The 11,226-nt window shown below is 42.9% G+C and overlaps 2 protein-coding genes across 3 annotated transcripts in view; both read left to right on the forward strand.

Annotated features, from left to right (window-relative positions):
* The window catches only part of rgl1 (ral guanine nucleotide dissociation stimulator-like 1), a 17,657-nt gene extending 14,483 nt beyond the window's left edge, over positions 1-3,174 (forward strand). Inside the window, exons 9-18 of the mRNA XM_030784402.1 lie at positions 28-112; positions 230-319; positions 544-630; positions 889-921; positions 1,352-1,473; positions 1,627-1,716; positions 1,903-2,083; positions 2,180-2,431; positions 2,623-2,737; positions 2,987-3,174. Of these exons, the coding sequence (XP_030640262.1) occupies positions 28-112; positions 230-319; positions 544-630; positions 889-921; positions 1,352-1,473; positions 1,627-1,716; positions 1,903-2,083; positions 2,180-2,431; positions 2,623-2,737; positions 2,987-3,174 (1,243 nt within the window). The remainder of the gene's footprint in view (positions 1-27; positions 113-229; positions 320-543; positions 631-888; positions 922-1,351; positions 1,474-1,626; positions 1,717-1,902; positions 2,084-2,179; positions 2,432-2,622; positions 2,738-2,986) is intronic.
* A 2,821-nt stretch (positions 3,175-5,995) lies between these two features.
* On the forward strand, positions 5,996-11,126 carry plin3 (perilipin 3). 2 transcript variants are annotated; one of them, XM_030784120.1, is made up of 8 exons: positions 5,996-6,041; positions 8,079-8,180; positions 8,388-8,583; positions 8,665-8,747; positions 8,978-9,209; positions 9,406-9,764; positions 10,076-10,294; positions 10,550-11,126. In XM_030784120.1, exons 2-8 carry the CDS (start codon positions 8,094-8,096, stop codon positions 10,685-10,687), a joined length of 1,314 nt encoding a protein of 437 aa, XP_030639980.1. In that variant the 5' UTR covers positions 5,996-6,041; positions 8,079-8,093; the 3' UTR covers positions 10,688-11,126. The 2 variants fall into 2 exon arrangements, with proteins under 2 accessions (XP_030639980.1, XP_030639981.1); XM_030784121.1 differs by having other exon boundaries at positions 10,079-10,294.
* The last annotated feature ends 100 nt before the right edge of the window (positions 11,127-11,226 follow it).

Consider the following 11,226-nt stretch of genomic DNA (forward strand, 5'->3'; position numbering starts at 1 on the left):
ATCTCTCTTTTCCTTTGTACTCTCCAGAGACAGTATGCAGATATTCGAGGAGCTGTCGGACATTTTTTCTGATCATAACAACTACCTGACCAGCCGAGAGCTGCTTATGAAGGTATTCGATTCTGACGTGTGTGGATCCACACGATCTCCCGTGCGTCATCACGCTACTTTTTTTGCCACTGCGCTGCTCTGTCTGACCGGCGAGCTTGACTTTTCCTCTTCTCCTCAGGAGGGCACCTCAAAATTCGCCAGTCTGGAGAGCTGTGCCAAGGAACACCAGAAACGTTCGCAAAAAAGACTTCAGCTGCAGAAAGAGATGGTGAGTCTGCAAAAAAAAAAAAAAAAAAGTCAAAAAACCTGTTTTACTTTAGGAATCAGAGAGAGGGAGAGACAGAGGGATGTGAACAAGGGATGGAAAAAAAAAATAAAGGACGACGGGGGGGTGAAAGGAAGGAGAAGAAAGATAAGGATTTAAGATTTCAAAAAAACAAACAAACAAAAAAAAACACGCTAAAAACGAGATCGCTTGTCTTTGTTGTCCAGGGCGCCATGCAGGGAACGATACCGTATCTAGGCACGTTCCTGACGGACTTAACCATGCTGGACACGGCGCTGCCCGACTTCGTGGAGGTGAGACCTCTCTACGTTAGTGGCTCTGCTTTTCTTGACGCCGTGTCTTACATAACAGAGACTAAACTGAAGATGAATAGAGAATTTATACACCTTTATGTTAATGCTGTTGACTTAACGCTTCCACAGTTGCTGTGAAATTTGTGTTATCTTATTTTGTGGTCGTTTTTTTGTGATAGCTGAATACACCGCAGAGTGAGTGCTCAATGTTCACTCTTTTTTTTCCCTTTTGTTTTTTCTTTTTCTTTTTTCTTTCAGGGTGGCCTTATTAACTTTGAGAAGAGAAGAAGGGTAAATGTTTTTTTTTTGTTGTTTTGTTTTATTTTCCCACTGTAAAGAGAGAGAGGAAAGAAAACACTCTGTTCACCTTAAAACGGTCACACTAGAACGAGACGGCGAGTTTTCCCAGAGAGCTTTTAGAACGTGAGAATTCGGATTTGGCTTGTGTGATCTTGCTGATGCCAGAGGCAAACAGCAAAGGAGCTTTCTTTACGCTGTAGTTCCCACCAAACAAAATATATCCCTTAAATCTTCTTTGAAACATTTAACTGATTAAACTTTTGTCTGAGCAGGGTGGAGTCTTTCTGTAGCCTCAGAACTTTACTGATGTAAAAAAAAAAAAAAAAAACCAACTGTAAAAACCTGACTTATGATAACATCTTTCCTTCTATCTGTGTGTGTGTGACTCTCTCTCTCTCTGTCTCTCTCTGTTTCTCTGTAGGAGTTTGAGGTCATTGCTCAGATTAAGTTGCTGCAGTCTGCATGCAACAGTTACTGTTTGACCGCTGACCCAGGCTTCCTACGCTGGTTTAAGTGTCAGCCACAGCTCTCAGAGGAAGAGAGGTACACAACTCTATCACTCCGTCATGTGCTCCCCATTCCTTTTTTTTTTCTTCTTCCTATATCATTGTGTATTCCTTTAACTCTTCCTGATAGGGAATAGCGTAAATAGACTGTTGATGTATCCTGAGCTCATGGTGGCCTGTGTTTTTGCAGTTATACTCTGTCCTGTGAGATTGAAGGTTTGGGAGACAGCAGTCCGACCTCCCCCAAACCCCGCAAGAGCATGGTGAAAAGGCTCAGTCTGTGAGTAGAGCTACGCTTTCCACTCACTCGTTTATTTTCATAAAAAAGGAATTATACATAACCATATTTACCAATGTACTTCCAGTATGGGGAGTGAAATAATATACTGTGTGCAGTGTTGTATTGAGAGCTTTTGTTTGTTGTGTGTTTGATGTATTTTGACCTTTTCCTCTCTTCTGCCTTTAGACTTTTCTTGGGAACTGATACTTCAACCACAGGGTCCCCGGTGAGAGAAACACCCAGGTCGCCCCCTACTGGCAGTTCAGGGGAGAGCATGGACTCTGTCAGCGTGTCTTCCTCTGACTCCAGCCCCTCGGACGTCGAGGGCCTGACCCCTACGCACACTCCAGACACTCACCAGAAAAAGGCACACCAACAGGTAATAATCGCGTCGTTGTCGAAAGACAAGTCGGTACTCCCGAGGGTCGGAGCCTGTGCTAACTCCTGTCTGTTTTATTTTTAGCTCTCGGAGTCCTCCTCTTGTAACTCTCTGCACTCAGTGGACACAAATTCTTCGTCAGCCAGTGCTCCTCTCTCCCTGGCTTCTCCTATCTTGTCCGGTCCTCCTTGCACTCACCGTCGCTCGGTCTCCCTAACTCCCATGTCCCCCACTTCTCCCAGTCTCCCCCCCGCGTACAACACGCAAGCTCAGGATGCCTGCATCATCAGAGTCAGCCTGGAGCAGGGCAACGGAAACCTTTACAAAAGTATTTTGGTGAGTTGGCGTCCTGGTGCTTTTGCTGGGCTTTGCCGCCATGCAAACGAGAGAAACCAATTCAGATAGCGTACATTTGCATTTAATTGTCGGTTGCAAATAGACGGTCATTTGCCTAGTCCTTAGAAAGTGTGCGAGGAGTTCTTGGGAAGTCTGTTCCCGTTGTAATAAGCGCTTGTTCTTTTCCCCAGCTCACGAGTCAAGACAAAACACCAGCTGTCATCTCCAGAGCCATTGCCAAACACAACCTGGATGAGGAACAGGCTGATAATTATGAATTAGTACAAGTGATCTCTGATGAGAGAGGTATGTTCTTCAAACTGTGTCCTGCCTATATAAAGAAAAACCCCTTTGACTTCAAAATACTTCACTCTATTAATATGGACTAGATAAGGACAGTCCTTCATGTGTTTTGACTAGGTGCTTGCTTGTTATGGTGACACTGTAATCACATTCTCATGTCTCTTCTACCCTGTGTGTGTGTGTGTGTGTGTGTCCTTCTGTCTCTTCTCCCTCTTTTCCCCTTTTCTCTTTCTTTTTTGCTTTTCTCTTCAGAGCTGGTGATTCCAGACAACGCCAACGTCTTTTACGCCATGAGCACCTCGGCCAACTTTGACTTTCTGCTGCGTTTGCGCGGTTCCGCGGGGCGACCGGTGCAGCTACGTAGTCGCTGCAGCTCCACGCTCCCTCGGACCCCCCACCGCACCAGCCTGTCCCTCAGACTCAGCAAAGTCACCCTGTGACACCCTCCTACCCCCCCCCCCCAGCCCCCTCCAAAACGAGGGGTGGGAGAGGCTAAAAAGAGGCTACGGAGGACGATGGCGTTGAAAGGGGAAAGGCTTTGTGCCAGGACCAGATTAACTCTGCCTGAGGCAGCTCAGAGCAGAATGAAGTAGCAAAAAATGTGGGCAGGGTTTACAGACAATGGCCCCGCCTCCTTCTGGAATGATTGACACCCCTAGTCTCCCACCAGCCCCTTGTCTCTGTTAACGGGCTTTGCTTTCCCATCCCATCCCTGTGCCCTGTCCTCGCCCTGTGGAGAGTGGATTAGAAGCCGCAGATGTTGGGGCGTCCCTGCGTACCCCTCTTCGTGGCCAAAAATTTTGCACACATGCGGGATGGACTCCTGCTCGCTATCAGTATTCTGCTTTTCATAAATGCCTTTCTTTCCCACTTGAGCTATGAATCAGCAGAAAGAGTGTGAGAGGAAAAGGAAGAAAAGAGACTTTTCAGTCCTGTTGCCTTTATTAATGATGATGATGATAGAACAGTATTGGAAAGGAGCTCTAGGAGCTATGATGTTATTGTCATTATCTCTGTGTCTTTTTATGTCCCAGTGTGCACTATGTGGACAAATGTGGACAGCAGGCTTAGAATGAAACCTTTAGAATGGATGATGTCATTGAGTCTCAGGGGTTCCGGAACATGAAAATAATACCAATACTCTGAATGAGGCTAAGGCTAAAATAAAATTAGTGCTACCAAGTTTTGCATGCTCAATAATATCCATTTTAAAGGTTTCAGTTCTATAGCTGCCTCCCTATATTGTGAGCTGCTTGATGAATGCATGACAGATAATGTATTCTGATTGGTTCCTACTTGGTTTTAACAAGTTCATAGTATTTCTTTGCCTTTGGATTATTGTTTCTTTGTGGCATCTGTTGGATATAGTCACACAAATAGGATGGGTTTCTCCTTTGAAACCTGGACGGAGCTGTCAACCCCACTGTTTAGTCGTACAGTTCAGTTGCACTTTCTAGTGGGCCGACAGAGTCTGATAGTGTGTACTGAACAAACAACTGATGCACTATTATAATCTCCTTTTTCTTCTCGTGTTTGCATTGGCACAAATATGAATGACATATGTCTTTGTTGTTGTTTTATATATATATATTATGTTTTGTAACACAAAGCAAAAGAAATGTCCATTTGGTGTGAAAGAAAGATGAGAAATGTTAATTTACTCTCTCTCTTTGTTAACTGAAACAAAGTTCGAACTCGTGTACTCGTGTAATGCTGTGAAGCTAAAGAATGTGTGACAGTAGAGGTATCGTTCCAATGATTCAGTGCACTGTACACACACACACACACACACACACCACAGATTCAATCTTCAAGCATTTCAACTAATAACTTGCACATGGCCTCTCACCAAAAAAAAAGAAAAAAAAAAAACACTAAAACTGTTCTTAGGAGTGCATTCACATTTATGTTGAATCTAATCTGTTAAATCCGTATTCCTAATCTCCCTGTCTGCACTTCAACGTACTCCGGCTAGCTGCCAACTCTTTTTTTTTCCCCCCACATTGGTTCCAGATCTCTTTCCTTTGTTGGTTCTGTTGTGCTTTCAGTGGTGTGATATGTGCCATATTTGTATTCCTCGCTGTGTGTAGCTCTCCCAATTAACTCTGTAACATTTCAGTTCTTTAAACAAACACTCCATCTCACTGACACTCGAACCTAGCATTAAATGACCAATGGCAGAGCACTTGTAAATGTTCTCATTTCTTTATGCTGAATATTTGTTCACTGCCAAAGAATTCTCTACATTCAGAAGTCAACAAATAAATTATTATCATTATCCGTCATGGAAATGTTCTTTTATAATTAAATTTTACTTCATGAATTAAAAGGAGAAACTCTGAACTAGTGGCAATACTGTGAATGCTGAGTCATTCTTGTAAAATCCTTACGTTTCTACTGAAATGACTGCCAGCTTTAAGTTGTCCAGTTGCTCTTTATGAAGGGAAAGAGTCTAGCAGGGCTAAGAGCACGGTAGAAGGCTTCCACCTTGTGGTGAAATTTAATATTGCTTCTCGGCGTCGTATGGCTCCGTGAAGTCTCTGTAGAGCTGTCAGATGAGCAAGTAGGAAGCGGTTTATGTTAAGTCATAGCCTTTGCGAACAAGATTTCGATGTCCACAGTCGTTTCCCAATAGTTATGAAAGCTTAAATTTCATCGTCTCTTAAGGACCAAACGCTGACGAAAAAAATGTATGAATGATCACAGGGCATACCCGCTGAAAGTGTAACTTCTGAGGTAAATCATGATTTCTTAAGCCTTTAACGACTCTTCTTTAAAAGCTTGCTTTTGGTAATGCTTTAAATAAAACTTTGAAATACTTGAAAGGAAACAACACCGATCACTTTAAATGAGTAGAGACAACAAAACCCCTTAATTGACACAGACGGATACGCGATCCATGCAAAGAAAACCCTTCTGACTTTCCGTCTACGGTCATCACATTAATTGCACACAGATGGGCGAATAATGTAATCATGTACTGATTTATCGTCTTTAATTCGATACTCTGTATGTTAGACACAAGTATGAGAAAGTTCATCCTTGGTGACAGCATAGTGTTACTCATCAACACTAGGCCTAAAGGTTGCGAAATGATTTTGAAATTATTTCGTACAACTCCAACTGTATCAGTCGCAATTCACTCAACACAATAACCCCGTTCATAACACAGTGATTGGTTTTCCTCCATGAGCCCCGCCTACCCTTAGACCTTGACAAGTTGTGACTAGACTGAGTTTCTGCATTGTCGGGTAGCATTACTTTCTTTACGCAGGTCAGCGGAGGACAACGGAACTGAAATTGACAGGTCAGTCCCATAGGCCAAACGGTTTTAATGGAAAATTGTCGATGGAAAGCAACGTGATCTCTGTGTCGTTAACCTTCTCTGCTACAATGCGGTTTGTTGGCTGTTCTGTTGACCAACCAACAAGGCACGGTATCGTAAAGAATTGTGCTGCTTAACAGTTTCGTTTTAAATATTCAAACATACTGTAATGGCCATTTGCAGAAACTGGCTTGGGAGCTGACACATAATTATCCAGTAACACGCACGTAACCCGTTCAGGATTTACTGTAAAATATAGTTAAGTTTGTTTACAATAATGGAAGTATCACAGTAAGCACATACTTGTAATAACGAAGCGGACATCCCTCTGTCGCCACAATTTCCAGTTCATTCTTTAGGGTATAGTGACTAACACACTCGATTCAGTCTGTGTCGCAACAAAGAAAATCCTCTGAAACTAGGGGAAAGTTGACTGGTATTGGTTCAAGCGCAGCGCTGGCTGTGAAAGGCTCAAAGGAGAATATGAGTTTAAAACTTTTCTCATTTTCTGTTAGACTTCAAATTGCTTGTCAGCGCTCAGTGAGGCACGATAGTATGCTCAGTCGGGATTGGGTTTTTTTTAGAAGATTTTTTTTCAAAGCGTGAACAAACACACAAAGAAATAAATACGTGACATATGAATGGTAGGCTACAATACTTCGGAAAATGGTAGAATATTTTCCACACGGTTAGAATTCACGAGTTTCTGTAACAAATATCCACACATACCTCTCGCTCTCAGAGGATGTGACTTGTTGCACAAACGTTTTCGTATGAATCATCTATTTTTCTGGAAGTTTTGCTCGCTTGATGGCTTGATGTGAATGAAGAGTTCAAGTCGATGGTTTGTGTAGACAAGGCTACGCTATGCAAGCCTTTAGTGTTATCTAAGGTCAGGAAACTCTTGGGGGGGGGGGGGGGTTACTCAGGGGGCTACCACTGCAGCACCGAAGTGTTATTGACAGCATTACTCAAATGAGCTAAAGATTTATGCAAAGGATTAATTGTTCTGTTGTTTAAACTGTTTAGAGAATCTGATATCAAGAATGGCAGATAATGGAAACGTGAAGGAGCCAAGTTAATACAAATGAATGAAAAAAACAAATACAGTGTAATCTCACAGAAACATGTTGTGGCACTTCCTAATTTGTAGCAATTGTATCCAGTTCTGTTATCATCACTACGGTGAATATGAAAGTGTGAAACTTGTTGTTTTACATATTCCATTTGTTATCATTTTTTTTCTGTGTTTGGACTATCCTACATGTCCCCCAGATGGATGTGCCCTAGTTAGGAATGAGTTGTCCATAAAAGATATCTATACGTTCTGGTATCTATATTTCTTTCCCATTATCAGATAGACTTTGCTCGTAATGTCATATGGGTATCATTCATAACTGACTTCTTCTGCCAGTCTGTCTCCCTGAACTCACATGGTGTTGTGAAAAGCTTAGTCAGAAAGTTCTAGTGACCTATTTTAATTGCCTTACGTCACTTTAAATACACATTGTATTTAAAGAATCGTTTAAGTTGCCAATTTAGGTTATTTAAAGACAAGTTAGCTCAGTGGTTTTTAAATTCTTTGTGGCCAGAACTGGACAGTTCTTTACTGTACCTCATTCCTGTCAAAACTGATACACTTTAGTCTGCTAATCCACATTCCCTTGAGAAAGTGTCAGATAAGCGTTAACGCCAGGCTATGTTGGAAATGCCGTCCAGTGGCTTCCTAAGACAGGATTTGAAAAGCACTGCATTAGCTAGGTCGCATGTGCCATACCATAACACGTTTCTTGCCTCTGGGCACTTTTCTGAAACTTCACAGTTGACTCATATTTAACCAGTTTCACATGGAACTTAGAACATTAAGACCAAGAACCATATGAGGTTGAACTATTCTTCCAGTTGGCTGGCTTAACCACTCTCAATAAACCGGACTTGTATTAAAACTCTTAGATCAGTGGGCTTAAAATTTGTACAATAGACTCATTCACTTTGCTTTTGTGCCACCTGTCTCGCCAGGATCTCAAATCAAGAATGGCTGATAACGCAAAGGTTGAAGAGCCAATAACACAGACAGCTTCTCTGACTGCCCATGAACCGCAGTCTGCACCGGAGGCACAGGTGAAAGACGCTTTATCCCGGGTTGACCTAATCTTCTCCCTTCCAAATATCCTGTAACATACCATTTTTGGACAGTCGTAAAATGAAAAGGAATACCATGTGTTTTTTTTTAGCTCATGAGGTCAATTCGCCACAGAACAGTTTTTGAAAGTTTGAATGAAAGCATTTTGAGGATCAAAACTGTCGTATTTTCGTGTATGTTTTCAGAGCGTAGTGACTCGTGTAGGGAACCTGCCCCTGGTGAGCTCAGCCTGTGAGATGGTCTCAAATGCATACAGCAGCACTAAGGACAATGTGCCTCTTCTGCGTGGGGTCATGGACGTTGCGGAGAGCGGGGTCCGCACTTTGGGCGGAGTTGCCAGTACGGGCTCCAAACCTCTGCTGGACAAGTTAGAGCCACAGAGTATGTATCATTCCACTGCTCTTGTCTGTCTGTTAAAAACCTTTAGTCGTTTTACGAGGAATTACTGTTGATTTTCCTCAGTTGCCATGGTGAACGAGTACGCCATGATGGGGCTGGACAAGATGGAGCAGAAACTTCCGGTCCTGCAGCAGCCGGCAGACAAGGTGAGGCCAAACACTCATACTCGGGCCAAGTGGAATTTACTCTGTCCTTGAGTAGAATTTCACCGTAAATCTTCAGGACTTTGACAGATTATGAAATTATGACCTCCTGCTGTTTATGTAACAACCTATTACTGTGCCCAGTATCTCTGCCATCATTTATTATGGCCATGTAGAGCTACAGTTTATCTCAGATCGTTTAGATATGACTCATCTTCGCTATCTCCCGTTAGCTGGTGTCAGACACCGTGGGAATGGTGTACCAGACTGTGACAGGAGCTAAGGAGGCCGTGATGGGAGCTGTAATGGGAGGTGTGGAGAAGACACGTGCGGTTGTAAGCAGCGGCATTAACACCGTTATGGACACGCGCATGGGTCACATGGTTAGCAGCGGGGTGAACATGGCTCTCAGTCGTTCAGAGGACTGGGTGGACCAAAATCTGCCCATCAGTGAGAAGGAGTTGGGTAAGTGAGAGAAGTTTACACTATAAGTTCAGAGACCAAGCACCCATAACTCCATCAGTGACTTATATTTTGAATGTCAACCTGAGTCACTTATATACTTATGTATTTTACCCAGTCATTTTTTTTTATAATTATGCATAAAACATCTAAAGCTGTGGTGTCTATATTGCTATGGTGATTTCTGGTTCCTACACAGCTGCTGTGGCAGAACCTGTACCGGACGCAGACAGCGGAGCGGTGACAAGTTCTCCCCCGAGCTATTTCGTCCGTCTGGGAAATTTATCCGCCAAGGTGCGGGAGCGCGCGCTTGAGCAGTCCCTAGTCAGAGCTCGTAACGCAAGGGACGCCACACACGCCGCAGTGACCCAGATCACCAGCTCTCTAGACCTGCTGGAGAGCGCCCGTTCCGCCTTGGCCAGCGCCAACCAGCAAATCAGTGGGGCTCCAGAACTGCTCCTCCAGCGCTGGAAGGAGTGGAAGGAAAGACAACCCCAAAATAAAGAGGGTCAGGTCACAGAGCAGGCAGAGGTGGATGGTACTCAAGACCAAGGACAGGTAGGGATGTTAGATTGATTTTTCAGCATCGTGTTTCTTTTTTGCCCCCACTATCAATTTATTCTATAGAGTTATTGTCTGTGTGCATTTCATTCTTTGATATAGTTTTGCTTTGATTCGATCATTAAGAGAGATGCTCGTCTTGCTGTTTCGTTAGGTGGATGATTCATAATTTTATTTTGTAATGTGAGGTGCTTCAAATGTGATATCCTCTTCCTAAAATGTAATCCTATTAACGAGCTCCAAAACCATGCAGAGTTCAAACTGGTCACTGTTTGTGTCTGTGTGTCTGTGTGTGTTTCCACTGGTAGCAGTTGGAGTGGCGGACCCTGTCCATGGTTCGTGGTCTGAGTGAACAGCTGAAGTCAGCGTGTTCTGGTGTTGTGTCCAGCGCTCAGGGTCTCCCAGGGGCTGTACAGGAACAGCTACACAACGCTCGCCGGGCAGCCGAGGAGCTGCACTCATCGCTGGGAAACACCAGCACACTCCCACCCCATCTCCTGGAGCAGAGTCGGCAACAGCTGACGCAGGTACAGTCGTATGTCTGAGAGCCCACTCTTTATAATCGCATGTTGTTATTTCAATTATCTTTATGTGTTTTTATATTTTCTTCTGTGTTATTGCATCTATTGTACTCCTGACCTGTTCTTAACCATTTGCATTTTCCTTTGTGTAAAAGTGTCATACTATTTAAATTTGGTATGTGTACATCATTTTTGAGTATACTTTTTGATAACCCCCCCCCCCCCCCCCCCGCCCGCCTCAAATATCTGTCATGTTCACAGGTTCGACAGTCTCTAGATGGGGTCATGGAGTATCTTCTTAATAACACGCCTTTAAATTGGCTGGTAGGGCCTTTTGCACCGCAGATCACAGAAAAAGAGCAGAGTGGAGAACAGAATGATCCACCGACCCACAGCTGAAGAAAGACAGTGGTCTGCCTTAATGTGTTTTTGAATCCCATCTGGAATAACGAGAGAGCGCGGATGTATTATAATGCTGCGTAGTTTAACGGCAGTGTAGTGCAAACAAAGCACTTGTGAGTTCTTAATTATAGACAAATAAAGTCAAGGCTCTCTCTATGCCTTTATATGAAAGAGTATTACTTCTATTAATTACAGTATTGAAAAAATATTACAACTCTAGTTTATGGTACAGCTGCTTTTAATGAACATTGAAAATGTTATTGCTATAAATTTCTTTGAAGTGTATGCTACAGTAGACATTTTACGTCATGGTTAGGAAAATATATTATAATATTTATTCTAAAATGAGCCTTGCATTTGTAACAAACATCTGCCCAGTGGTTTCTCTTTATATTGCTTACAGCCACTTCTGTGTTTCTTCTGTGGCTAATTTAATAAAACGAGTAACATATTGAAATGAAATATGTTGTCTGGACTTTTATGTGTTTTCATGTGCTGAAAATGTTCATAAAAACACGTACGGAATATTGGAATAT

The sequence above is a fragment of the Chanos chanos genome, chromosome 9 (assembly GCF_902362185.1).
Source record: "Chanos chanos chromosome 9, fChaCha1.1, whole genome shotgun sequence".
NCBI lineage: Eukaryota > Metazoa > Chordata > Actinopteri > Gonorynchiformes > Chanidae > Chanos > Chanos chanos.

What these genes read in the sequence shown, in the direction of transcription:
- plin3 (XM_030784120.1), top strand. Translation starts at nt 8,094, where the DNA reads ATGGCTGATAACGCAAAGGTTGAAGAGCCAATAACACAGACAGCTTCT. An exon ending in TGCAGCAGCCGGCAGACAAG is followed by an intron (nt 8,748 to 8,977) that starts GTGAGGCCAAAC and finishes ATCTCCCGTTAG; the next exon opens with CTGGTGTCAGACACCGTGGG. An exon ending in GTACTCAAGACCAAGGACAG is followed by an intron (nt 9,765 to 10,075) that starts GTAGGGATGTTA and finishes TTCCACTGGTAG; the next exon opens with CAGTTGGAGTGGCGGACCCT.